Source organism: Scyliorhinus canicula, chromosome 27, assembly GCF_902713615.1.
Source record: "Scyliorhinus canicula chromosome 27, sScyCan1.1, whole genome shotgun sequence".
In the NCBI taxonomy this organism is placed as follows: Eukaryota; Metazoa; Chordata; class Chondrichthyes; order Carcharhiniformes; family Scyliorhinidae; genus Scyliorhinus; species Scyliorhinus canicula.
This window is the reverse complement of record NC_052172.1, coordinates 8,211,080-8,239,050: the sequence shown is the minus strand read 5'-3', so window position 1 is coordinate 8,239,050 and position 27,971 is coordinate 8,211,080. Positions and strand designations below refer to the sequence as shown.

The following is a 27,971-nucleotide window of genomic DNA, read 5'->3' as shown; positions in this document are numbered from 1 at the left end:
GTCTCATTTCCATGTGTGGGATCGTGTTGTGCGTGAGTTAGCTGCCACAGTCACTGAATTAATCACAGTGACCATCCTTTTGCCATTTTGATATTGGAAGGAACATCCTGAGGAGGTCAAAGGTTCTGTTTAGTTCTTGTTGCCCGGTCCATGGTGCAGAATAGATCATTGTCAATGATAACCTACATATTATATACGCATAATGCAGAAATAATCTATACATTCCAGTCAATGATGGTGCATATACCATACATATATACCATATCTTACACACAGTATCATATATTGTATAATACATAATTTAATATTAAACAAACAGTTCAGCACATATTACATAAAAAATGAGTCATTCTGATGCTATACATTATCTACGGCGTAACGTGTGCTAATGTATAGGTCCCTCGCTGTGTTATGTTATATAAGACCCAACACAGTCCCACTCACACATCAGGAACCAGATGTGGAGCTTCAGGGGCGGACCCTGCCCATCTCAAATCTTTAGCTCATATTTAACACAATGATAGAATTGAGCAATTTCATAAATAGCTGAATGGAAGGGAAGCAGCAAGGATTAGAAACGCAGAGATGGACAACACCCGGGAATAACTTGGGACCCCGCACCTGTCCCATACGCTGACGTGACCCGGTGCCCTCAAACAACACAGGATGCCAAAATAATTTGGGACCACCCCCCCCCCCCCCTCCCTCCCAGCCTTCAAAATAACCTTGAACGCAGCCCCCCACCCCCCTCAGAAAATAAGACGGGACCCTCAAACTAAGCCGTGACCTCCAAAAACGTGGCAGGACCCTCAAAGTAACCCAGGGCTCCCAAAATATGCCCGGACCCTCAAATAACCCCCGGACCCTCTAACGCCGGACCCTCAATTAATCCAGAGTCGCCGAAATAACCCAGGGCCCCCACAATAAAGCTGGGACCCCCCCCCCCCCAGGGCCCCCACAATAAAGCTGGGACCACCCCCCCCCCACCCCCCGCCGCCACAATAAGCCGGGACACCCGCAAATCAGGACGGCGCGGTGGCACAGTGGGCAGCAGTGCGGTCTCACAGCGCCAGGGTCCTGGGTTCGATCCCCCCCCCCCCCGCCGCCCGGCTCGGGCCACTGTCTGTGCGGAGTCTGCACCTTCTCTCCGTGTGTGTGTGTGTGTGGGGGGGTGGGGGGAGAGAGGTGAGGGGCGAGGGGTGGGAGGACAGCCAACGTGGGAGTCGCTTGTCCTGAGTCACATTCTCACACAGCAGCAAACCCCACCCCACCCCCCAACTCCACACCCTCCCCCCACCCCCTCCCTCCCTCCTTCCTTACCTTCTCAATCTTAGACAGCCATTCCCGGTTCAGGGCCAGCTCTGACATAAACGCCTGGTGCTTCAGCCATTTCTTGTGCAGCTTCTGAACATCGTCGTGTGACGTGGTCCGGACCGTCAGCATCTTCTCATTAATCCAGTCGTCCAGCTGCAGGTACAGAGGAGAGACACTGAGATCACTCAGCTCCCCCACCCCACCCCCCTCCCTCCCTCCCTCCCACCGTCCCTCCCACCGTCGTCCCGCACACACACACACACACACACACAGATCCTGGAGTCCTCGTGGTGGGGGGAGTGCTGCAGTTCCTCTATTCCATCTCCTTGTCTGACCTCAGCACATTCAGTGAAAGTGGGATGCTGCAGTGTGTAACCTACCCCCTGCACGACGCAGCCAGAAATACCATCATCGCCGGCTTGGACCCCAGGCACGGGGCGGGCACCAACCCGGGCCCCAGGTTAGGGAGCAACTGGCAGCCAACCCCAACCCCCCCCCCCCCCCTCTTTGCCCGCCCGATCCTTTCAGCCCCGAGGAAAATAGGACAGATTTTAATGCGAAAGGATTCACTGCAGAGGACAGCCACGCAGGTTCTGTCAGAGCAGCTTCACGCTGCACTGGAGCCGGAGTGCGAGGGGGAGGGGAGGTGGGGGGGGGGGGGGGGGCAACCGCTGAACACATCCTGGCAACCACTGCCCAGCAACCATGCTGACAACCAGTGAACACATCCTGGCAACCATCCCGGCAACCACTGCCCAGCAACCATGCTGACAACCAGTGAACACATCCTGGCAACCATCCCGGCAACCACTGCCCAGCAACCATGCTGACAACCAGTGAACACATCCTGGCAACCATCCCGGCAACCACTGCCCAGCAACCATGCTGACAACCAGTGAACACATCCTGGCAACCATCCCGGCAACCACTGCCCAGCAACCATGCTGACAACCAGTGAACACATCCTGGCAACCAGTGAACACATCCTGGCAACCAGCCCGGCAACCACTGCCCAGCAACCAACCCCCGGGCAACAGCGGAACACTTCCTTGCAACCATTGAACACATCCCGGTAACCACCCCAGCAACCAGTGAACACATCCTGGCAACCATCCCGGCAACCATCCCGGCAACCGCTGCCCAGCTACCATGCTGGCAACCACTGAATTCCTCCCAGCAACCACCCTAGCAACAGCTGAACACATCCTGGCAACCGCTGAACACATCCTGGCAACCAGCCCGGCAACCGCTGCCCAGCAACCATACTGGCAACCACTGAACTCCTCCCAGCAACCACCCTAGCAACAACTGAACACATCCTGGCAACCGCTGAACACATCCTGGCAACCATCCCGGCAACCATCCCGGCAACCGCTGCCCAGCAACCATGCTGGCAACCACTGAACTCCTCCCAGCAACCACCCTAGCAACCGCTGAACACATCCTGGCAACCATCCCGGCAATCACATGCCCAGCAACCAACCCCGGGCAACTACTTGTACACATCCCGGCAACCATCCCAGCAACCAGTGAACACATCCTGGCAACCACCCCGGCAACCACTGCCCAGCAACCAACCCCGGGCAACAACGAAACACTTCCTTCCAACCATTGAACACATCCCGGTAACCACCCCAGCAACCAGTGAACACATCCTGGCAACCACCCCGGCAACCACTTAACACATCCTGGCAACCATCCCGGCAACCGCTACCCAGCAACCACACTGGCACACCCCGAATACCTCCCAGCAACCACCCAAGCGACAACTGGACACATCCCGACAACCATTCCACACAACCCGGCAACCACCCTGACAACCACTGAACACAACTCGGCAAACATCCCAACAACCATCTGAGCAACCACTGCCCAGCAACCACCCCGGCAACCACTGAACAACATCCCTCCACCACCAACACACAGTGTCAGCCGTGTGTCCCCTCTACAAGATGCACTGCAGGAACTCGCCAAAGCTCCTTCGGCAGCACCTTCCAAACCCACAAACCTCTACCATCGAGAAGGACAAGGGCAGCAGGCGCAAGGGAACCCCACCCCCTGGAGGTTCCCCTCCAAGCCACTCGCCACCCTGACTTTGAAATATATCATCCGTTCCTTCACTGTCACTGGGTCAAAATCCCGGAATTCCCTCCCTGACAGCACAGTGGGTGTGCCTACACCAGATGGGCTGCAGAGGCTCAAGAAGATCACTCACCACCACCTTCTCAAGAGGCAATTAGAGGTGGGCAATAAATGCTGGGCCTAGCCAGCGACAGCCAAACCCCTGGAAAGGATAAATAATAGCTAAATTACTAAACACATTCCAATGAGCACCCAGCACCCAATGAGCTGACACAACAGCCGCTGAACGAGTCTCGGTAAATCTTTCAGCCTGGCAGCCGAAACATATCCTTGCAACGATTCAGGAAACCGGAACGCTTCCCGGCAATCACCCTGGAAACCACTGAACATATTGCGGTGACTGGCCCGTCAACCACTGCGACCACCGGCAACCATCCTGGCGATGAATGGACAAATCCCAACAACCGCCCCGGCAACCAATGGACGCATACCCATGACCACCCTGGTAGCCACAGAACATATCGCGGCAACGCCGTACATATCCAAGCAACCAGTGAATACATCCCAGCAGCCGCCACATACGTTCCTTCCACCAGCTAGGTTTGGGCACTTAGACCGTAAAAATGTCGCAAACAGGTAAACAAGGGATCAAAAAGGCGAATGGAGCGCCGGCCTTTATATCGCGAGGTCTCGAATCCAAGGAGGGCGAAGTCCTGCTTCAGCCACACAAAGCCCGGGACAGACCAACGCTGGGGTCCAATAACCCAGCCATGGCCTTGATGGGAATCCAGTCTCAGTTGACCAGACCTCAAAAGGGTTACGTTTCGGGGAGTGAGAACATAAACCAGGGCGGTAGTCCCTGGAATTTAGAAGATTGAAGGGTTACTTTATCGAAATTTTCAAAATATTGAGGAGAGGGGATAACTCACATCGAGAGCAACGATTCCCGCTGGTTATGGAGCCTCGGACTGGGGGGGGGGGGGGGGGGGGGGGAGGGGGGGTTACAGTGTGAATATTACAGCCAATATTTTCAGGAATTAAGTTAATGAACTCTTCTAAACACAATGGGCGGGATTCTCCGTGAATTGGCGCCATGGCCCGACGCCGGCGCCAAAAACGCGCCAGAAACTCCGGCATAGGGCTGCACCGGAACGTCACGAATTCTCCGGCCGGGAATGGGCTAGCAGTGGCGTGACGCCATTCGCGGCAGCGGCACCCATCACGGTTGTGCGCGGCGTCGCAGCCGGACCCCCCCCGGCAAAATGGCCGCCCGCCACGCAGCGCCGAGGTTCCAGAAGCGGGACATCGAAGAATCGCTCCTGGACGCAGAGGAGGGAGGCCCTGTACCCCGGACGCGGCCACAGGTCGAACCACACCTCAGCCGGTGCCTGTGGGAGGGAGGTGGCAGAGGCCGTCAGTGCCGTGGCCATAACAGCAAGGACAGGCATCCAGTGTCACAAGAAGGTCAATGACCTTGTCAGGGCAGCCAAGGCGAGTACACCCCCCCCCCCCCCCCACCCACCACCCCCAATAGGCGTCACAGCTCGAGGTGCAACCGACATGGCTGCACCCACCCACGCAGGCTGCAGTGGCAGGATGGGTTGTGAACCTCTGCCAACATACACACAACCGCTGGTCCGCATGTATATGTCTGCCTAACACTGTTGCCCCTTTATCCCTTCCCCATATCCCCATATTCATTTCCCTCATATCCCCCTTCCCCATATCCCCCCTTCCCCATATCCCCCCTCCCCCATATCCCCTTCCCCCATATCCCTCTCCCCCATATCCCCCTTCCCCCATATCCTCTCCCCATATCCCCCTCCCCCATACCCCCTTCCCCATATCCCCATATTCATTTCCCTCGTATCCCCTTCCCCATATCCCCCCTTCCCCATACCCCCCTCCCCCATATCCCCCCTTCCCCCATATCCCCCCTCCCCCATATCCCCCCTTCCCCATATCCCCCCTCCCCCATATCCCCCCTTCCCCATATCCCCCCTTCCCCATATCCCCCCTTCCCCCATATCCCCCTTCCACCATATCCCCCCCATATACCCCCTTCCCCATATTCCCCTTCCCCATATCCCCCTTCCCCCATACACCCCCTCCCCATACACCCCTCCCCCATATTCCCCTACCCCCTTCCCCCATATCCCCTTTCCCCATATCCCCCTTTCCCCATATCCCCCTTCCCCATATCCCTCATACCCCCTCCCCATATACCCCCTCCCCATATCCCCCCTACCCCCATATCCCCCTTCCCATATACCCCCCTCCCCCATATCCCCCTTCCCCCATATCCCCCCTTCCACATATCTCCCATATCCCCCTCCCCATATCCCCTTCCCTCATATCCCCCTTCCTCCATATCCCCCATATCCCCCCTTCCCCCATGTCCCCTTCCCTCATATCCCCCTTCCTCCATATCCCCCATATCCTCCTTCCCCCATATCCCCCCTTGCCCATACCAACCAAATCCCCCTCCCACATATCCCCCCTCCCCCATAACAACCAAATCCCCCTTTCCCCTTATCCCCTTCCCCATATCCCCCCTTCCCCATACCCCCCTTTCACCCATATCCCCCTTCCCCCATATCTCTCCTTCCCCATATCCCGCCTTCCCCCATATCCCCCTTCCCCCATATCCCCCTTCCCCCATATCTCTCCTTCCCCATATCCCGCCTTCCCCCATATCCCCCTTCCCCCATATCCCTTCCCCATATCCCCCCTTTCCCCATATCCCCGTCCCCCATATCCCCCCTTCCCCATATCCCCCTCCCCCATATCCCCCTTCCCCCATATCCCCCCCTTTCCCATATCCCCCCTCCCCCATATCCCCCTTCCCCCATATCCCCCCCTTTCCCCATATCCCCATCCCCCCTTTCCCATATCCCCCCTTTTCCCCATATCCCCCCTTTTCCCATATCCCCCCTTTTCCCATATCCCCCCTTTTCCCATAACCCCCCTTTTCCCATATCCCCCCTTCCCATATCCCCCCTTTTCCCATATCCCCCCTTCCCCATACCCCCCTTCACCCATATCCCCCTTCCCCCATATCTCTCCTTCCCCCATATCCCGCCTTCCCCCATATCCCCTTCCCCATATCCCCCTTCCCCCATATCCCCCTTCCCCCATATCTCGCCTTCCCCCATATCCCGCCTTCCCCCATATCCCCCTTCCCCCATATCCCCCTTCCCCATATCCCCCCTTTCCCCATATCCCCCGTCCCCCATATCCCCCCTCCCCATATCCCCCTTCCCCCATATCCCCCCTTCCCCATATCCCCCCTTTCCCCATATCCCCCCTTTTCCCATATCCCCCCTTTTCCCATATCCCCCCTTTTCCCATATCCCCCCTTTTCCCATATCCCCTTTTCCCATATCCCCCCTTTTCCCATATCCCCCCTTCCCCCATATCCCCCCCCCCCCATATCCCCCTTCCCCCATATCTCCCCTTCCCCCATATCCCCCTTCCCCCATATCCCCCTTCCCTCATATCCCCCCTTTCCCCATATCCCCCCTTCCCCATATCCCCCCATATCCCCCCTTTCCCCATATCCCCCTTCCCCCATATCCCCCCTTCCCCCATATCCCCTTATCCCCCATATCCCCCCTTCCCCCATATCCCCCTTCCCCCATATCCCCCCTTCCCCCATATCCCCTTATCCCCCTTCCCCCGAACCCCGCCCGTGTGTCTAACCATGCTGCTGTATTGTGTGTTGCAGGACCAAACATCGACCCACCTATCCCCGTGGATACCGACCGTCCCCAGGACGTCCCAGGGCGGCAACGAGCCAGGGACAGACCCGGAGCACCAGGCGGATGCCGCCCCATCTATTGCGAGTGCGGTGACGGATGCGGGCCACACCCAGTGACCAGGAGGACAGCCACAGCAACTGGGCCCCGGCGCAGCCAACCCAGGACACTGACACACGGGACACAAGCACCCAGCAGACCCACATACAGGACACACCCACCCAGGGCACACCCGCCCAGGTCACACCCGCCCAGGACACACCCGCCCAGGACACTGACGCCCAGGACACTGACGCCCAGGACACTGACGCCCAGGACACTGACGCCCAGGACACTGACGCCCAGGACACTGACACCCAGGACATCGACACCCAGGACACTGACGCCCAGGTCACTGACGCCCAGGACACTGACGCCCAGGACACTGACGCCCAGGACACTGACGCCCAGGACACTGACGCCCAGGACACCGACACCCAGGACACTGACACCCAGGACACTGACGCCCAGGACACCGACGCCCAGGACACTGACACCCAGGACACTGACGCCCAGGACACCGACACCCAGGACACTGACACCCAGGACACTGACGCCCAGGACACTGACGCCCAGGACACCGACGCCCAGGACACTGACACCCAGGACACTGACACTCAGGACACTGACACCCAGGACACTGACACCCAGGACACTGGCGCCCAGGTCACTGACGCCCAGGACACTGACACCCAGGACACTGACGCCCAGGACACTGACGCCCAGGTCACTGACGCCCAGGACACTGACTCCCAGGACACACTCGCCCAGGACACTGACGCCCAGGACACTGACACCCAGGACACTGACACCCAGGACACTGACACACAGGACACTGACACCCAGGACACTGACACACAAGACACACTCGCCCAGGACACTGACGCCCAGGACACTGACGCCCAGGACACTGACGCCCAGGACACTGACGCCCAGGTCACTGACGCCCAGGACACTGACACCCAGGACACTGACGCCCAGGGCACTGACGCCCAGGACACTGACGCCCAGGACACTGACGCCCAGGACACTGACGCCCAGGACACTGACGCCCAGGACACTGACGCCCAGGTCACTGACGCCCAGGACACTGACACCCAGGACACTGACGCCCAGGGCACTGACGCCCAGGTCACTGACGCCCAGGACACTGACACCCAGGACACTGACACCCAGCACACTGCACCCAGGACACTGACGCACAGGACACTGACACCCAGGACACTGACGCCCAGGACACTGACGCCCAGGACACTGACACCCAGGACACTGACACACACGATACCCACACACAGGGGACAGATGGACCCTAATACACTCCACGGGACCCTGGAATTCGGGTAGGATGAGGAGCACACCATTACACCACTGCTATCTCCTACACCCTCCACCATCACAGAGACACTCACCTTGGTTGGGCACTTTAGCGATGAAGCATCTGGGACACTCACTGGTGAGCACAACACAGCCGTCCCGGTACAGCAGGTGGAGGTAGGAGCAGCCAAGGGGCCGGGCGGTCGGAGGGTAGCCCGGCGCAAGCAACCAGCTGCCGCCCAGATGGGTCCCGGGTTCCTGGAGTTCCCACACCCACCCATAGACCCGATCACGGACCAAAGGACGATCGAAGGGGGTGACGGCCGGCTTGCGGCAGCTGCAGACGCAGGTGGAGGAATTCACCCGCGTGCAGGAGCTGGGAGTGGTGCCGGTCATGCATGCCACCCAGGCTTAAACCACACGGGTGGCATCCGCGGTGGAGGCAATGGGTGCGACGGTGTCAGACATGGGTCGCAGTATACAAGGTCTCGGGCTTTCTGTGCAGGCAGCGTCCGTGGCCCAGGACATGGCTGCCCTCTCACAGGAAGCCATGAGCCAGAGCCAGCAGCAGATCGCAGAGGCTCTGAATGCCATAGCCCAGTCTCAGCAGGCCATGGCCCAGTCTCAGCAGGCCATGGCCCAGTCTCAGCAGGCCATGGCCCAGTCTCAGCAGGCCATGGCCCAGTCTCAGCAGGCAATGGCCCAATCTCAGCAGGCCATGGCCCAGTCCCAGCAGGCCATGGCTCAGCCCCAGCAGGCCATGGCCCAGTCCCAGCAGGCCATGGCCCAGTCCCAGCAGGCCATGGCCCAGTATCAGCAGGCCATGGCCCAGTATCAGCAGGCCATGGCCCAGTCTCAGCAAGCCATGGCCCAGTCCCAGCAGGCCATGGCCCAGTCTCAGCAGGCCATGGCCCAGTCTCAGCAGGCCACGGCCCAGTATCAGCAGGCCATAGCCCAGTCTCAGCAGGCCATGGCCCAGTCTCAGCAGGCCATGGCCCAGTCTCTGCAGGCCGTGGCCCAGTCCCAGCAGGCCATGGCCCAGTCTCTGCAGGCCGTGGCCCAGTCCCAGCAGGCCATGGCCCAGTCTCAGCAGGCCGTGGCCCAGTCTCAGCAGGCCTTGGCCCAGTCTCAGCAGGCCGCGGCCCAGTCCCAGCAGGCAACGGCCCAGTCTCAGCAAGCCGTGGCCCAGTCTCAGCAATCCATGGCCCAGTCTCAGCAGGCCGTGGCCCAGTCTCAGCAGGCCTTGGCCCAGTCTCAGCAGGCAGTGGCCCAGTCTCAGCAGGCCACGGCCCAGTCTCAGCAGGCCATGGCCCAGTCTCAGCAGGCCGTGGCCCAGTCTCAGCAGGCCGTGGCCCAGTCTCAGCAGGCCACGGCCCAGTCTCAGCAGGCCACGGCCCAGTCTCAGCAGGCAACGGCCCAGTCTCAGCAGGCTACGGCCCAGTCTCAGCAGGCCACGGCCCAGTCTCAGCAGGCCACGGCCCAGTCTCAGCAGGCCGTGGCCCAGTATCAGCAGGCCACGGCCCAGTCTCAGCAGGCCACGGCCCAGTCTCAGCAGGCCGTGGCCCAGTCCCAGCAGGCCGTGGCCCAGTCTCAGCAGGCCGTGGCCCAGTATCAGCAGGCAATGGCCCAATCTCAGCAGGCCATGGCCCAGTATCAGCAGGCAATGGCCCAATCTCAGCAGGCCATGGCCCAGTCTCAGCAGGCCACGGCCCAGTCCCAGCAGGCCATGGCCCAGTCCCAGCAGGCCATGGCCTAGTCTCAGCAGGCCATGGCCCAGTATCAGCAGGCCATGGCCCAGTCTCAGCAAGCCATGGCCCAGTATCAGCAGGCCACGGCCCAGTCCCAGCAGGCCATGGCCCAGTCTCAGCAGGCCATGGCCCAGTCTCAGCAGGCCATTGCTGAGGGCATTGCCGCCATTGCTCAGGTGCTGGTCAGCGTCACCCAGACACAGACAGGGATGGCCAACTCCCTGAGCTCCATGGCTGCAAACCTGCAGATGATCGGTCCGATCGGATCCCCGACCCATGTCGAGGCCCAGGGGCCATCGGGCACCCGGAGGGAGGAGGAGGTGCTGGGGCCCGGTCCGGGTCCCCCTGTAGGGGAGGTCCCGGAACACCGTGACACCTTGGACTCCCCCCCCCCCCCCCCCCCCTTCCATCCCAGGTGCATCTGGTGGGCAATGGGCAGGACAGGCTGGCAGCTCGCCATTCCCCTCGCCCAAGCCGCAGCCTGGCCCATCCAGGCCGGGCTGCCCCAGGAAACGGCCGCCAAAGGGATCCCGAGTCACAGGGCAGGAATCACAGGAGTCCGCCTCCAGTTCTGCTGCACCGTCTGGGGAACCACCTAGACGTAGTCATAGGGCCTGCAAGGCCAAACAATTAGACACTGAGTAAGTTGGCACAGGTGCAGAGCACAGATTAGTTATAGGGGCCAGGGCACGTGTATGAACTGTTAGTCATTAAAATCACTTTCACACCTACAGAAGCTGCCTCTGTGCTCTGTCCGATGCATGCGGGGGTGTGGTGTGAGGTGAGTGCCAGTGTGTGTGTGAGGGGTGATCGGACGTCGTCCCCTCAGGTGAGTGTGGGCGATGTTGTGCAGGGCGCAGCAGGCCACAACGATGCGGCCGACCCTATCTGACGGGTACCGGAGGGCCCCTCCAGAGCGGTCCAGGCACCTGAAACGCATCTTCAGCAGCCCGAAGCACCTCTCTATCACACCCCCTGGCCGCTGCATGGGCATCGTTGTAGCGGTTCTCCACGTCAGTCTGTGGCCTCCGTATAGGCGTCATCAGCCACCACCGCAACAGGTAACCCCTGTCGCCCAGCAACCAGCCCCTCAGCTACGGGGGGGGGGGGGGGGGGGGGGGGGGGCAGCGTCCCTCGAACATGGTGGGGATGAAAGATTGCGCCAATATGAATGAGTCATGTGCACTGCCCGGGTACCAGGCACAGACGTGCAGGATTCCTCATGCGGTGGTCACAGACCACCTACACGTTCATGGAGTAGGTCCCCTTCCTATTCCATGGGCATCCTGACCATGGCAGCGAATTCCGCTGCCCAGGCACCCTCATGGGCACGGTCCACAGGGAACTGAATATAGCGGTCCGCAATGGCAAACGGGGTGTCTGACACTGCACGGATGCGCCGATGTCTGCGAGGTGCCAGACAGGTCCCCACTCGCCGACTGAAATTACCCCGTGGCATAAAAGTTCAGGGCCAACGTGACCTTGACGGCCACGGGGAGAGGGTGTCCTCCCCCAGTGCCACGCGGTGCCAGGTGTGCCATGGGCGACGGTCTCCCGGCTCATCCTGAGTCTCCTCCTGCATTACCCGGTCCGTGTGGCCCGGGCACGACGAGCGGGGCCGGTACACACGGGGCCTCAACTGGCGTCTCTGACGCCGTGGCACCACCTTCTCCTCCTCCTCCTCCTCGTCCTGTCGGGCGGGCGGCCCTCCAGCCTGGGCAGCTGCCACCTGCCCCTCTGCGGCACGCTCCTCTGCGGCAGCCTCCGCCGCCTCCCTGGCACACTCCTGCTTCCCCAGGACAACATGTCAAAGGGCGGCTCTCGCCACGGCGGCCAACATCGCTGGGTGATGCCCAAACATAACGGCCTGCAGGGGCTGGGGGGGTAGGGGTGGGAGGTCATAGACGGCAGACCATCATTACCCCCCATCCGCCCCCCCCCCCACAGCCAGGTGCCATGGGCTGCATGATCGCGACTGTGGCAAGCTGGCACCTGGCCAGGTGGGCACCCACCCCAACCCCATCCCCCCTCTCCTCCCCCCCTCCCCCCCTCCTCTCCCCCTCTCCCCCTCCTCCTCCCCCCTATCCCCCTCCTCCCCTCTCCCCTTCTCCCGCCTCCCCCCTCCCCCGCCCCACCCTCCCTCTTCTCCTCCCCCCTCTCCTCCCCCACAGCCCTCCCCCTCCCCCCCTCCGGCACGCACGCTCCAACGGTTCCTGCGCACCCCCCCCCCCCCCCCCGCCAACAACCGCGGCCGTGCCATCACTTTTCCGGCGGCCGTCCCACGCCGACCCCTACCTCCGCGCTGGCTGGCGTCAACCATCACGACAGGTTGACGCCGTTAGATAGGTGGTTCGATTTACGCCGGCGTGACCAGAAATTCGGGCGGCCCCGGGACCCATTGCGTCGTGCCAGTCCTCGTCATTCTGCGAGGCGGGCAGCGCGATTCATGTCGACAGGGTTTTTGGGGGGGGGGGGGGCGGAGAGTATCGCGGGCAGCGTCGGCGCGGCAGGGCGGGATTTACGCCCCCCCCCCCCCTACCCCGGCGATTCTCTGACCCTCCCGGGGGAGGGGGGAGGAGAATCCCGCCCTATGTGTCAGACGAACTCTCTTCCACAAACAGTAATTGTTAATTTTAAATTGGAGATCGATAGATTCCTGTTAACTGAAGGCAAATAAGTAGTTTGGTGCTGTTAGGTCACAGGTCAGCCATGATCCCTCTGAATCGGAGGACAAGCTCGATGGGCTGAATGGCCTCCTCCCGGTTCCTATCTTCCTGGGATCCTATCCCAGCAGCTGCTCAATACATCCTGGCCAATGGTGTTTTCGACCCAGCGAAGACAGCATGGTTTTATGAAGGGCAAATCATGTTTGACTAATTTGCCAGAGTTCTTTGAAGATTTAACAAGCAAAGTGGATATTGGAGATCCTGTAGATGTTGTGTGTCTGGACTTCCCGACGGCGTTTGATAAGGTGCCGCACAGAAAGTTAATTCACAAGCTGGAATCACATGGGATTAGTGGTAGCTCAGTAGCTTGGATAGAAGACTGGCTGGCAGACAGGAGCTAGAGAGTCAAGATAAATGGGTCATTTTCTGGATGGCAAGACGTGGGGGGTCCTCAGGGTTCGGCCCTTGTGCCCCAGATATTTACAATCTATAGTAACGACTTGGATACAGGGACAGAAGGTTCTATCGCCAAATTCACATGACACAAAAATAGGTGGGACAGCAAGTTGCAATGGGGAAATAAGAACCTTACACATGGATACAGATAGGAGCGTGGGCCAAAATGTGGCAGATAGAGTTTAACGTGGATAAGTGTGAGGTCATGCATTTTGGTCTAAAAAATGGGAAGGCAACCTATTATCTAAACGGGGAGAGACTTCGGGGAGCTGCGCTGCAGAGGGATCTGGGTGTCCTCGTGCATGAGGCACAGAAAACGAGCCTGCAGGTACAGCAGATAATAAAGAAAGCAAATGGAGCGTTAGGCGTTTGCAGCAGAAGGAATGGAGTATAAAGGTAAGGAAGTGTTGTTGCAGCTATTCAAGGCATTGGTGAGGCTGCGCCTGGAGTATTGTGCACCTTATTCGAGGTAAGATGTAGTGGCATTGGAGGCAGTTCAGAGGAGGTTCACGAGATTGATTCCAGAGATGAGGGGCTTGTCGTATGAAGAGAGATCGAACAGTTTAGGCCGATATTCTCTAGAGTGTAGAAGAATGAGGGGAGATCAAATTGAGGTAGACAAGATGCTAAAAGGCACGGATAAAGTAGACGTGGAGTGGATGCTTCCTCTCGTGGGGCATTCTAAAACGGGAGGTCATAGTCTCAGGGTAAGAGGTAGTAAATCTAAAACAGATTTGAGGAGAAACTACTTCTCCCAAAGGGTTGTGAATCTGTGGAATTCGTTACCCCAGAGTGCGGTGCATGCTGGGACAGTGAGTAAATTTAAGGAGGAGTTAGACAGATTTTTAATTGGTAATGGGTTGAAGGGTTATGGAGAACGGGCAGTATGGTGGAGTTGAAGCCAGGATGGGATCAGCCGTGATCACATTGAGGGTGTGTAGGCTCGGGAGACTAAATTGCCTATTCCTACTCCTAGGCCATGTGTTCCCGGGAGGAGATGCTCTGGCTGATTTTGCAATCCAGCTCTTGGTCTGTCACATTGTAGGTAATAGATGAGAAACATATCAGCCATATCAGGGGCTGGTTTAGCACAGGGCTAAATTGCTGGCTTTGAAAGCAGGCCAAGGCAGGCCAGCAGCACGGTTCAAGTCCCGTACCAGCCTCCCCGAACAGGCGCCGGAATGTGGCGACTAGGGGCTTTTCACAGTAACTTCATTTGAAGCCTACTCGTGACAATAAGCGATTTTCATTTCATTCAAATGGCGGAGCAGACTCGATGGGCCGAATGGCCTAATTCTGCTCCTATATCTAATGTACGAAGACACTGTGGTGGTATGGATATGAGCACTGACATTGGTGCAGAGCACTGGCTTCCCATTGGCTCTGGCTGGTCATGTGCCTCTCATCCGACTGCTCTCCAACGCAACGCAGAAGGAATACGCAGCTTTGACAAAGAGTCATCGGACTCGAAACGTTGGCTCTTTTCTCTCCCTACAGATGCTGCCAGACTTGCTGAGATTTTCCAGCATTTTCCCTTTCGTTGCAGGAGGAATACCTGTGTGCCAAGCAGCGAAAGTAGCAAGTGACAGACAGAGCTAAGCGATCCCGCAACCAATCAATCCTCGCAATTGCTCATCATATCCCAAAAATCACTGAACGCATTCCAGTAAGTATCCTCGTGGCTACTGAGAAGACCCGGCAGCTTCACAGCAGAAATATCTTGGCAGACCTTCCAGCGAACATCGAACACAACTCTGGCAGCCATCACCAAACCCAACAGACAGACAGCAGCATCAGAGGCCAAGTTCCGTTGGCAATGTCACATATCAGAACAAGCAAAGCACAGAATGTACAGCACTTCAAACAAGTATATGCTAAATAGCAGACAGCTGGGATTAAGTGAAAGGCAAGGAACAAATCCAGGGATCTGAGTGTTGGGGATGAGCAGTAGAGATGATAGACAGAATACCAGACTGCCGTGAATGAATGGGAGGTTGGAATCTAATAAAGGGCTTTGGGAATTCGTATATTCCCATGTGTGAATGACGGGCCACAATCTATTCCAAGGGGTTTTGGGGTTTGTTTATGGAATAACCTATGGATGAGTGACAAGTGGGCGGCACGGCAGCACAGTTGCTTCACAGTGCCAGGGTCCTGGGTACGATTCCTGGCTTAGGTTACTGTCTGTGCAGAGTCTGCACGTTCTCCCCGTGTCCTCCCGGTGCTCCGGTTTCCTCCTACAAATCCCGAAAGACGTGCTTGTTCGGTGAATTGGACATTTCTGAATTCTCCCTCCGTGTACCCGAACAGACGCCAGAACGTGGCGACTAGGGGCTTTTCACAGTAACTTCGTTGCAGTGTTGCGACAATAAAGATTACTATACAGGCTGAAATCTAATTGGGCAGCTACTGGGGAATTTGTTTTTGTAAATCTGGCGTACCCAATTATTTTTTTTCCCAATTAAAGGGCAGTTTAACGTGGCTAATCCACCGAGCTTGCACATAGAACATAGAACAGTACAGCACAGATCAGGCCCTTCGGCCCTCGATGTTGTGCCGAGCAATGATCACCCTACTCAAACCCACGTATCTGCCCTATACCCGTAACCCAACAACCCCCCCCCCCTAACCTTACTTTTTAGGACACTACGGGCAATTGAGCATGGCTAATCCACCTAACCCGCACATCTTTGGACTGTGGGAGGAAACCGGAGCACCCGGAGGAAACCCACGCACACACGGGGAGGACGTGCAGTCTCCGCACAGACAGTGACCCAGCCGGGAATCGAACCTGGGACCCTGGAGCTGTGAAGCATTTATGCTAACCACCATGCTACCGTGCTGCCCTTGGGTTGCGGGAGTGAGACCCACGCAGACACGGGGAGAACGTGCAAACTCCACACAGACAGTGACCCGGGGCCAGGATCGAACCCGGGTCCTCAGCGGTGCGAGGCAGCAGTGCTAACCATGGCGCCACCATGCCACCCGAGTTAGTGGGGAATATTAATAGGGCAGATTCCTATCTCTCTCGAACACTCCATTCAGTGCAATGTCCGCAGTTAATTACAGCCTAGCATCTCGTTGAGGTTAATATGGAAAAATGGGAGCCTCGGGAGGGAGTTTCTTACTGGAATCTAATCAAGGATTAGAGATAAGAGCAACAAATTCCCATGAAAGTGTTACAGACTGGATTCGAATCGAGGAGTTTGAGTGGTTGGTATACAAAATAATGGGCGCCCGACCAGTGTGTTCAGGCTGGAACCTAACCAAAGGATTCAGGTGGTTTACACACACACAGTAACAAATATCCACAAGTAGGTTGAAGGTTGGAAACTAATCGTGGGATTAATTACCAGGCACCAAAATCTTTTGCCGTTGCTTCTGACTTATGATAGAGACAACTGGCTTTTCAAACAGGTTTTCTCCAGGCACAGATTTTTGGGAGTGGACACAGCTTGCTGCTGTGGTTTGCGGACTCAAAACAGCTCCCATGTATTGGGCGAACTTGCCTCTGAGATACTACTTTTCCTTTTGATCTTGTCTTTCCTGAACTAATCCTCTTAATCAGCATAAGACATAGGAGCAGAATTAGGCCACTCGGGCCCATTGAGCCTGCTCCGCCATTCAATCATGGCTGATATGCTTCTCATCCCCATTCTCCTGCCTTCTCCCCAGAACCCCTGATCTCCTTATTGATCAAGAACCTATCTATCTCTGATTTAAAGACACTCAATGATTTGGCCTCCACAACCTTCTGCGGCAAAGAGTTCCACAGATTCACCACCCTCTGGCTGAAAAAAATCCTCCTCATCTCTGTATTAAAGATTTGTCCCTTTAGTCTGAGATGGTGTCCTCTACTTCCAGTTTTTCCTACAAGTTGAAACATCCTCTCCACGTCCATTCTATCCAGGCCTCGCAGTATCCTGTAAGTTTCAATAAGATCCCGCCCCTCATCCTTCTAAACTCCAATGAGTACAGACCCAGAGTCCTCAACCACTCCTCATATGACAAGCTCTTCATTCCAGGGATCATTCTTGTGAACCTCCTCTGGACCCATTCCAAGGCCAGCACATCCTTTCTTAGATACGGGGTCCAAAACTGCTCCCAATATTCAAAATGGGGTCTGACCAGAGCCTTATACAGCCTCAGAAGCACATCCCTGGTCTTGTATTCTAGCCCTCTTGGCATGAATGCTAACATTGCACTTGCCTTCCGAACTGCCGACTGAACCTGCACATTAGCATATCAAAACCCTTGTTCCATCAATTTAACCAATCTGCCTTTACTCCAGACACCATGTTGAAATTGTGCTTTCCTCTTTAAATATACAATCACCATAGCACATTCCTAATCAATGGATTTCTTGTTTTTTCATTTAATCACAATTTTCGAACATATGGGCCGGGAGTCTCCCTTCTGGGGACTAAGTCCCCATGGCAGCAAGAGAACTGGCGGCAACTACTCCAGGGTCAACAGCCCCCCGAAAGTGCGGCATTCTCCGCACTTTCGGGGGGGCTACGTGGACGGCGGAGGGGTTGGCGGCGCTCCAGTTGGCACCAAAGGGACGACGCGAGTTCGAGCATGCGCTGAAGAGCCGGTGTGATCTTGCGCATGCGCGGAGCTGCCGGCCGTGACTCCGCGCATGCGCAGACCGGCTGGCGTATTTTACAGCATGCGCGGGGGGTTCCCTTCTCCACGCCGGCCATGGCAGAGCCCTACAGTGGCCGGCACGGAATAAAGGAGTGCCCCCTCGGAACAAGCCCGCCCGCAGATCGGTGGGCCCTGATCGCGGGCCAGGCCACCGTGGGGGCACTGCCCCCCCCCCCCCCGACAGCCGCCCCCGCCGACTAGCCTGTGCCAGGTCCCGCCGGTATGTGAGTTGAGTGAATCACGCCAGCTGGACTGGCCAAAACTGTACGTCCGTTCGGCCCATCGGGGCCTGGATAATCGCTGGGGGGGGGGGGGAGGGGGAGGCCGCTGTCATCTGTCCCCGACTGGAGTGCCAGGAATCCCGCCCCCTACCGAAAAACACCACCGCAGAATACGGCAGCTGGCATTTCGGGTCAGCGGGGCGGGATTTGCTCCGTCCCCCGGGGATTCTCCGCCCCGGAGGGGGCGGGTGGTCGGAGAATCCCGCCCTCGATCTATGTTATTCTATCTATAAACCTCGCTAAGCAGTCTGTTAGATTCCAGCCTGTAATACTGTTGCAGCTTTCTTGTATTTTACATATAAATCCCCTGAAACCTTTGATTAAATTACAGCGCATAACCCATTCCTTGCTATCCGTTATTCTAGGCATAACCTTTTATGCCTAGGCATAACCAATTCTATCCTTGAGGTTTTCACTGCCTGTTTACCTCCTGTTATATCATATCTTGTCACTGAAATAATTTATAGCCGTTTAATGGCACAGAACAAAAGAAACATGCGGTTGAAGCTTTTCATCTTGTACTCATCAGGCCAGATGCAAGAATACCAAATCTCAAATGGAATATCAATTTATACTGCAAGAGTGAAGGATGCTGATTGGTTGGCAAGTCGGCTCTGATTAGTCGAGGCGTTACCATGGCACTTGCACCACAGGGCTACTGTCGCCCAGACTTCTGTTTGATTTAGGAAAGGTGCAATGCCTGGTCATGTTCTTCTTGCCTGCAGAGGATGGGTCCCTAAATATGAATATATATGGCTCCCAGCAAGCATAAGAGAGCCACATTGCCAACTCGACGGATAATCTTCAATTGGATCTTAGTATAATTCCTAACACACTCAGGAATATTCAGCAACTGCTGTCCAATTGCGAGATCGCATGTCTAACATTAGACATTATATTGTGTGCTGTACAAGCATGGGCTGGTTGAGTACGTTCAATAATCTATTGCAAACAGCCAAAATGACATGCTGTCTGATATGATCCACCAGTCATTGGGACAGATGGTCGACAAACCTGTCATCATTTCAACAGTGAAATTCATACACCACATTAATGGCCCGATCGGGGTAGCCATTATCTTGCAGGGTCATAGAAACCCTACAGTGCAGAAGGAGGTCATTTGGCCCATCGAGTCTGCGCCGACCCTCCGAAAGAACACCCTATCCAGGCCCACTCCCACCATCCCGTAATCCCACCTAACCTGCACATCCATCGACACTAAGCGCCAATTTATCACGGCCAATCCACCTAACCTGCACATCTTTGGACTTTGGGAGGAAACCGGAGCACCCGGGGGAAATTCACGCAGACACAGGGAGAAAATGCCAACTCCACACAGACAGTCACCCAAGGCCGGAATTGAATCCGGGTCCCTGGCGCCATGAGGCAGCAGTGCTAACCACCGTACCACCGTGCTGCCCATGATGGTTTTGATGCGTCCTGTTTCAGCATCAAGTTTGCAAAGTCCTGTTTACACGATTTCTAAAATCATAACATGTGGATCTGTAGAAATCCCAATGAATAGATCAAAGAGTGACGTTGCGATACCAGCGACACAGGCCGTACGTCCCAACAACTGGTGGATCGCACAAAATAGTGCATCCCTCCAGGTGTTCACAGCAAGCAAGGGAGCTGACTGTACTCAACCAGCCCATGTTTGCAAAATGCAGAATATGAACATGCAGGTCATGTGACATCTTAGTGGGCTACACAGGCAATGTAAGCAATGGGAGGAGCCAGGTCTGTCTGTAGTTTTGCAGTTAGCCACAGGATTTGATTTTGACAAAACAGAAGGATTTTAAATTGAACAGCAGTCTTGCCAAATGCAGTCAGGATGATCAGAATTGTGCTAAAACTACTCTTAAAAGGAACTCTCTCCAAAGGTCTGTACAGCTGAGCCTGTTTTGTTAACTTTATTTATAAGTGGCATTTGAACTGCATTGGGTTGCCTAAATGGAGAGGTATAAATAGTAAGTATTTTCCCTTGTTTAAATGATAATTGTAAATCTACTTCTTGCTGTTAATGTGGTTAATTCTGTGTCTAAATTAAAGTTTTTTTATGACATTAAAGATATCAATTGGTCAGAGTCATCACTCTTGGGGTTAAGTGTCCCTTCCTCAGAGCTTTATAAACAGAAAACTTGTTTGGGGTTTTAGTCCAGTATTCTAACACAAGTCGAGGTCTGGTCTGGTATCCTAACAGTTGGACTTTTTATTAAGGGGCAATTTAGCGTGGTCAATCCACCTCCGCTGCACATCTTTGGGTTGTGGGGGTGAGGCCCACGCAGACACGGGGAGAACGTGCAAACTCCACACGGACAGTGACCCGGGGCCGGGATCGAACCCGGGGCCGGGATCAAACCGGGGTCCTCGGCGCCATGAGGCAGCAGTGCTAACCACTGCGCCACCATGCCGCCCTTCCTAACAGTAGGTTAACAAATACCCGGGAGTGAGTTACAGGCTGGAATGAAGTGGAGTGGGTGAGTGGTTTATATAGAGAATAACGTATACCTGGGTGTGAGTTGCAGGCTGGAATTTAATTGAGGGATTCGGTCGGTTTATACATAGAGATAATGGATACCGGGGAGTGTGGAATGTGGGTTGGACCAAGAATTAAACCCAAGATGGGTAGCCTCCACAGAGGCAGTTTGCTGTTGGATTACAGGGGTAACAGAAACAAAAAATATTCCACCACTGCTGGTACTGAAAAAAAAAGAGCCAACAGCATTGCCATGGGCCTGGAGTCACATGTAGGCCAGATCGGGTAAAGACGGCAGATTTCCTCCCCTGAAGGACATTTGTGAACCAGGTGGGTTATTCTGACAATCGGGTTTAATGGTCAGTATTACCTTTCTTTTTTATAAATTTAGAGTACTCAATTATTTTTCTTTTTTCCAATTAAGGAGCATTTAGAGTGGACAATCTACCTCCCCTGCACATCTTTGGGTTGACATGATGTGGAGATGCCGGCGTTGGACTGGGGTGAGCACAGTAAGAAGTCTTACAACACCAGGTTAAAGTCCAACAGGTTTGTTTCAAACACGAGCTTTCGGAGCACGGCTCCTTCTTCAGGTCCTTCTTCAGGTCAACATCTTTGGGTTGTGGGGGTGAGGCCCACGCAGGCACGGGGAGAATGTGCAAACTCCACACGGACAGTGACCCAGGGCCGGGATTCGAACCGGGGTCCTCAGCGCCGTGAGGCAGCGGTGCTAACCACTGTGCCACCGTGCCGCCGTGGTCACCATTGCCGAGACTAACTTTCAATTCCAGATTTATTAAAATGAATTTAAATCCCACCATGGTGCCGTTTGAACCCGAGCCCCCTAAGCATTAGCTTAGGGCTCTGGGTAAACAGCCCAGCGATTTTACCAATCACACCACCATCTCTCTCTCTGGACAGGCCCTGAAAAACAAACCTACCCCCCCGGCCCCCCGCCCCCCCCCCCCCCCCCCCCCCCCCCCCTCCCCTACCTTCACCCCCAACACGTTCAAGCACCCACCTCCTGACAGCTCTGGAAGTACTGTTGAAGTTCCCATTGGTCGCTCAAACGCACCAACCAATCATGAGCCTGCTTGTAATTATGTTGACTCCTGAAAACAAAATGGAAGACGGTCAGTTGCTGGTCTGGGGCAAGGCAACCTTCAAAATCATCAACCAAATTCAGCACGGACTCCAGCCATGGCAACAATCCTGACTGGGCGCCGCGGCCTTGCAGTATTTTGAGAAACAGCCTCTTCGCAAATTTCTGACGGGTCTGTCACATTCAGGTGCTGGGTTCCGCCCATTGTCGCTGGCACAAAGTCCAAATTCGATTCAGGTTGAGGACAGAATCGTTCTCTCCTCAACCCAAAAAACCGACAGCCCCTAAAGTCTGTTCCGCCAGTCAATTAGATCATGACCCAACTGTATCTTAACCTTATCTTAACTGTATCTTAACTCCACCCGCCCACCTTTACTGGAGAAAAAAATATGGAAGCTCAGTCTTGAAACTCTCGATTGCCCCCAGATTCCACACCTGTTTGGCGATAAGATTCCCGTAATACCTTCACCTTTATGTGGAGCTTCCTGATGTCGCTCCTGAGTGACTCGCAATACACCAGAGGAAATAGTTTCGATCTATCCCCCTGATGGGCTCCTGGAATTGGTGTACACACCTCGATCAGGTCTCCCTTTAACCTGTACTAATCAGGGGATGTTGGCCCAATCTGTCAACATAATGCCGGCGTTTAAACGTTGATACGATTCTGGTGAATCTTCATCCAGGATATTTGTAAGCATGGTGAAAACAGACGTCCCAGTATTCCCGACGGACACCACTCGCCACATGATGCCGTCCGGTGTACATACCCTTTTGTCTCCAATCCCTGCCTCCTATCTCCCATCCGATTACCGTGTCACAAGGCTGCCGCCAATTCCACCATCGCTAATCTCCCATGCAGCACCTTGTCGGCCGGTTTAGCCCAGTTGGCTGGACAGCTGGCTCGTGATGCAGAGCGAGGCCAGCAGCGCGGGTTCAATTCCCCGCACCAGCTGAGGTTAGCCTTCTCAACTTTGCCCCTAGCCTGAGGTGTGGTGACCCTCAGGTTAAATCACCACCAGTCAGCTCTCCTCCCTCAAAGGGGAAAGCAGCCTGTGGTCATCTGGGACTATGGCGACTTTACTGTATCAAATGCATTCTGGCAATCCATATAGAAAGAATTAGCGTTGGCCTGTGGATTACCTGTCCAGTTAGTTTACTGATCATGCCACCACCTCTCTTTCTGGACACGTCCTGACAGCCTCCCCCCCCCCCCCCCCCCCCGATTGACGCTATCCTGTTCACCATGAGAGGGGCCACCTCAAAACTCAACAGGAGCAGAAGTAGGCCCTTTGGGTCTGCTCCACCATTCAATAAGATCATGCCTGATTGTGGCCTCAGTACCGCCTCTACTCCGCACCACCCCCCCCCCCCCCCCCCCACCCCCTCGCCCCCGGGATACCCTTCCCTGTTAGTCAACAAAATCAAGAACCTATCTGCGCTTAAAAGTATGCAGTGAGCTCCTGCCTCCGCCTCTCTCTGGGGAAGAGAGTTCCACAGACTCACCACCCTCTCAGAGAGACACAATTCTCCTCAGGCCCATCCCAAATGGGGGACCTCTCCTTTTTAAACCGTGTCCCGTAGTTCTGGCCTCTCCCACAAGGGGCGAAACAGAAACATCCCCTCAGCACCCACTCTGTCAAGCGCCCTCATGACCCGAGGTGATTCAATCAGATCGCTGCCCGTTCTTCTAAGTTCCAATGGACACAATCCCGGCCTGTCTAACCTTTCCTCGTAAGGTGGAGGCCGTGGCCCACCCTGCACAAATCCATGCCGACACCCATGTTCAACTCATACCGCTCCTAATTTTACTGCCCCGATTATAGATTCCAGTAACCACCCAGTGCTGTAGTTGCCTGGTCCCTTCTGGGCTGGTTTAGCACAGTGGGCTAAAGAGCTGGCTTGTAATGCAGAACAAGGCAGCAGCGCGGGTTCAATTCCCGTACCGGCCTCCCCGAACAGGCGCCGGAAAGTGGCAACTAGGGGCTTTTCACAGTAACTACACTGAAGCCTACTTGTGACAATAAGCGATTATTATTATTATTATCTCTGGCTCCTCCCATGCTGAAGCGATGGAGTGACATTGACAAGTACACAATCCAACGGCCCATTCCTGAGGCAAGAGGACCTTGCAAAAAAAAATTTCACCAGCAGATCTGCAATATTTAATGGACCTGCATTGCCCTCTACCGCCCTCTTTTAATGCTACTGTAAAAACATTTTCCTGTTAGTTTTAATAACCATTGCAAATTCTTTTCCATAACTCCCGGTTTGCCCCAGTCATTATTTTCTGTGCTTCACTTAGTCACTTTTTGTACATAAGCTAATCTGGGTCAATAATAATAATCTTTATTGTCACAAGTAGGCTTACATTAACACTGCAATGAAGTTACTGTGAAAATCCCCCAGTCGCCACATTCTGGCGCCTGTCCGGGTACACAGAGAGAGAATTCAGAATGTCCAATTCACCTAACAGCACGTCTTTCACGACTTGTGAGAGGAAACCGGAGCACCCGGAGGAAACCCACGCAGACACGGGGAGAACGTACAGACTCCGCACAGACAGTGACCCAAGCCGGGAATCGAACCCGGGCCCCTGGCGCTGTGAAGCAACAGTGCTAACCGCTGTGCTACCGTGCTGCCCATAATAGTTTTACGACAAGTGTTACTGTCGATGTATATTAGATGTTGGTAACATACAGTTGAACATGCAGCGCTCAAGCAGAAAGAATGAAGGTTTGTACAGACACATTCATAGATGCGGTGCATTCATTGTGTTCCATTAATTCTTATTTACTCTTTCACAGGATGCGGGAGTGGCCTGCGTTTAATGCCTGATGTACCATCAATCTGACACGAGTCGTAGAGAGGATCCAAATATTAGGCTTTAATAAGCTAGATGTGAGCCCTGCAGTGGTCGTACAAGGAAAGGCCGACTGCCAGCTGGTACGAGCTTTTATAACCATCCGCTCGGCCAATCGGCGGAGAGTCACATGACTAGCCACAGCCAATTGGCAGAGAGGCACATGCTGTATCAATGGCAGCCTGGTTCTAAGGTAATGTGATCTCCCTAGCCATACTACCACAATGCCTAACCTAAACTAGCACTGAGAAGGTGGTGGTGAGCCGCCTTCTTGAGCCGTGGTAGTCAGTGTGGTGTAGGTACACCCACAGTGCTGTTAGGGAGGGAGTTCCAGGATTTTTTTTTAATATATTTTTTTTTAAATTTTAGATTACCCAATTATTTTTTCCAATTAAGGGGCAATTTAGCGTGGCCAATCCACCTAATCTGCACATTTTTGTGTTGTGGGGGCGAAACCCACGCAGACACGAAATGAAATGAAAATGAAATGAAAATCGCTTATTGTCACGAGTAGACTTCAACAAAGTTACTGTGAAAAGTCCCTAGTCGCCACATTCCGGCGCCTGTCCGGGGAGGCTGGAACGGGAATCGAACCGTGCTGCTGGCCTGCTTTAAAAGCCAGCGATTTAACCCAGTGAGCTAAACCAGCCCCTACACGGGGAGAATGTGAAAACTCCACACGGACAGTGACCCAGAGCCAGGATCGAACCTGGGACCTCAGCGCCGTGAGGCGGTTGTGCTAACCACTAGCCCACCGTGCTGCCCTTAGAGTTCCAGAATTTTGACTCAGCGACAGTGAAGGAACATCCGATATATTTCCAAGTTGGGATGATCTGTGACTCTGAGGGGGAACTTCTAGGTGGTGGCAGTCCCAGATATCTACTACCCCTTGCCCTTCAAGATGGTAGTGGTCGTGGGTTTGGAAGGCGCGGTCTAAAGAGGGAAACTAATAGGTGGTGGAACTCCCCTTGCTCAGAGATTATGAGAGCGCACGCAGGCAAGAGTTGAGTATGGTCCTACCTGCTGCTGATGGATTTGGTTTGATCTCTGATCTTATCCAAGTAGATATTGCCAGCCTTCACCAGCTGCCCTCCAGCCTCAACCACGGTGTTGATCTTCTGCAGGTTTATCTCCAATGTCAACAGGAAGTCTTGATGCTTCTTGATTGCGGATTCCGCTGACTCCATCGATACAGGGAGCTCAAGCTGGGCCAGCACGGACTCCTGCCAACAGGATTTACAATCAGAACATATCACAGCACTCAGGAAAGGGGAATTCACAATCCCCTGGAGGTTAACAGATATGGATCAGGCCTCCCCTCCACTATGACTCTCAGCATTTATCATCATCGGACCCCCTTCTTTTGTTCTATGATGGGATGTGGGCGCGGCTAGCAACGCCAGAATTTAAAGCCCAGAACTAATTGGCTTCGGAAGGTGGGAGTGAGCTGCCATCTTGAAACGCAGCAGTCCGCATGGTGTAAGTACACCCACTGTGCTGTTAGGGAGGGAGTTCCAGGATTTTGTCCCAGCGACAGTGAGGGAACGGCCGATATATTTCAGAGTCAGGATGTTGAATAACCAAACACTGGCCCCAATATCAGACAGGGAGACTCGATACTGACCCCAATATCAGACAGTGAGACTCGATACTGACCCCAATATCAGTCAGTGAGACTCGATACTGACCCCAATATCAGTCACTGAGACTCAATACTGACCCCAATATCAGACAGTGAGACTCGATACTGACCCCAATATCAGACAGTGAGACTCAATACTGACCCCAATATCAGACAGTGAGACTCGATACTGACCCCAATATCAGTCACTGACACTCGATATTGACCCCAATATCAGACAGTGTGACTCAATACTGACCCCAATATCAGTCACTGACACTCGATACTGACCCCAATATCAGACAGTGTGACTCAATACTGACCCCAATATCAGTCACTGACACTCGATACTGACCCCAATATCAGACAGTGTGACTCAATACTGACCCCAATATCAGTCACTGACACTCGATATTGACCCCAATATCAGACAGTGTGACTCAATACTGACCCCAATATCAGTCACTGACACTCGATACTGACCCCAATATCAGACTGTGAGACTCGATACTGACCCCAATATCAGACAGTGAGACCCGATACTGACCCCAATATCAGTCACTGACACTCGATATTGACCCCAATATCAGACTGTGAGACTCGATACTGACCCCAATATCAGACTGTGAGACTCGATACTGACCCCAATATCAGTCACTGAGACTCGATACTGACCCCAATATCAGACAGTGAGACTCGATACTGACCCCAATATCAGACAGTGTGACTCAATACTGACCCCAATATCAGTCACTGACACTCGATATTGACCCCAATATCAGACAGTGTGACTCAATACTGACCCCAATATCAGTCACTGACACTCGATACTGACCCCAATATCAGACTGTGAGACTCGATACTGACCCCAATATCAGACAGTGAGACCCGATACTGACCCCAATATCAGTCACTGACACTCGATATTGACCCCAATATCAGACTGTGAGACTCGATACTGACCCCAATATCAGACTGTGAGACTCGATACTGACCCCAATATCAGTCACTGAGACTCGATACTGACCCCAATATCAGACAGTGAGACTCGATACTGACCCCAATATCAGACAGTGAGACTCGATATTGACCCCAATATCAGACACTGAGACTCGATACTGACCCCAATATCAGACAGTGAGACTCGATACTGACCCCAATATCAGACAGTGAGACTCGATACTGACCCCAATATCAGACAGTGAGACTCGATACTGACCCCAATATCAGTCACTGAGACTCGATACTGACCCCAATATCAGTCACTGAGACTCGATACTGACCCCAATATCAGACAGTGTGACTCAATACTGACCCCAATATCAGACACTGGGACTCGATACTGACCCCAATATCAGACAGTGAGACTCAATACTGACCCCAATATCAGATAGTGAGACTCGATACTGACCCCAATATCAGACAGTGAGACTCGATACTGACCCCAATATCAGACAGTGAGACTCGATACTGACCCCAATATCAGACACTGAGACTCGATACTGACCCCAATATCAGACAGTGAGACTCGATACTGACCCCAATATCAGACAGTGAGACTCGATACTGACCCCAATATCAGTCACTGAGACTCGATACTG

The 27,971-nt window shown here is 54.5% G+C and overlaps 1 protein-coding gene across 1 annotated transcript in view; it reads right to left on the bottom strand.

Annotated features, from left to right (window-relative positions):
- LOC119957859 (spectrin beta chain, non-erythrocytic 4-like) overlaps positions 1 to 27,971 on the bottom strand; it is a 225,308-nt gene that overhangs the window by 109,401 nt on the left and 87,936 nt on the right. The window contains 3 exon segments of the mRNA XM_038786016.1: positions 1,321 to 1,467; positions 21,809 to 21,899; positions 25,770 to 25,972. Of these exon segments, the coding sequence (XP_038641944.1) occupies positions 1,321 to 1,467; positions 21,809 to 21,899; positions 25,770 to 25,972 (441 nt within the window).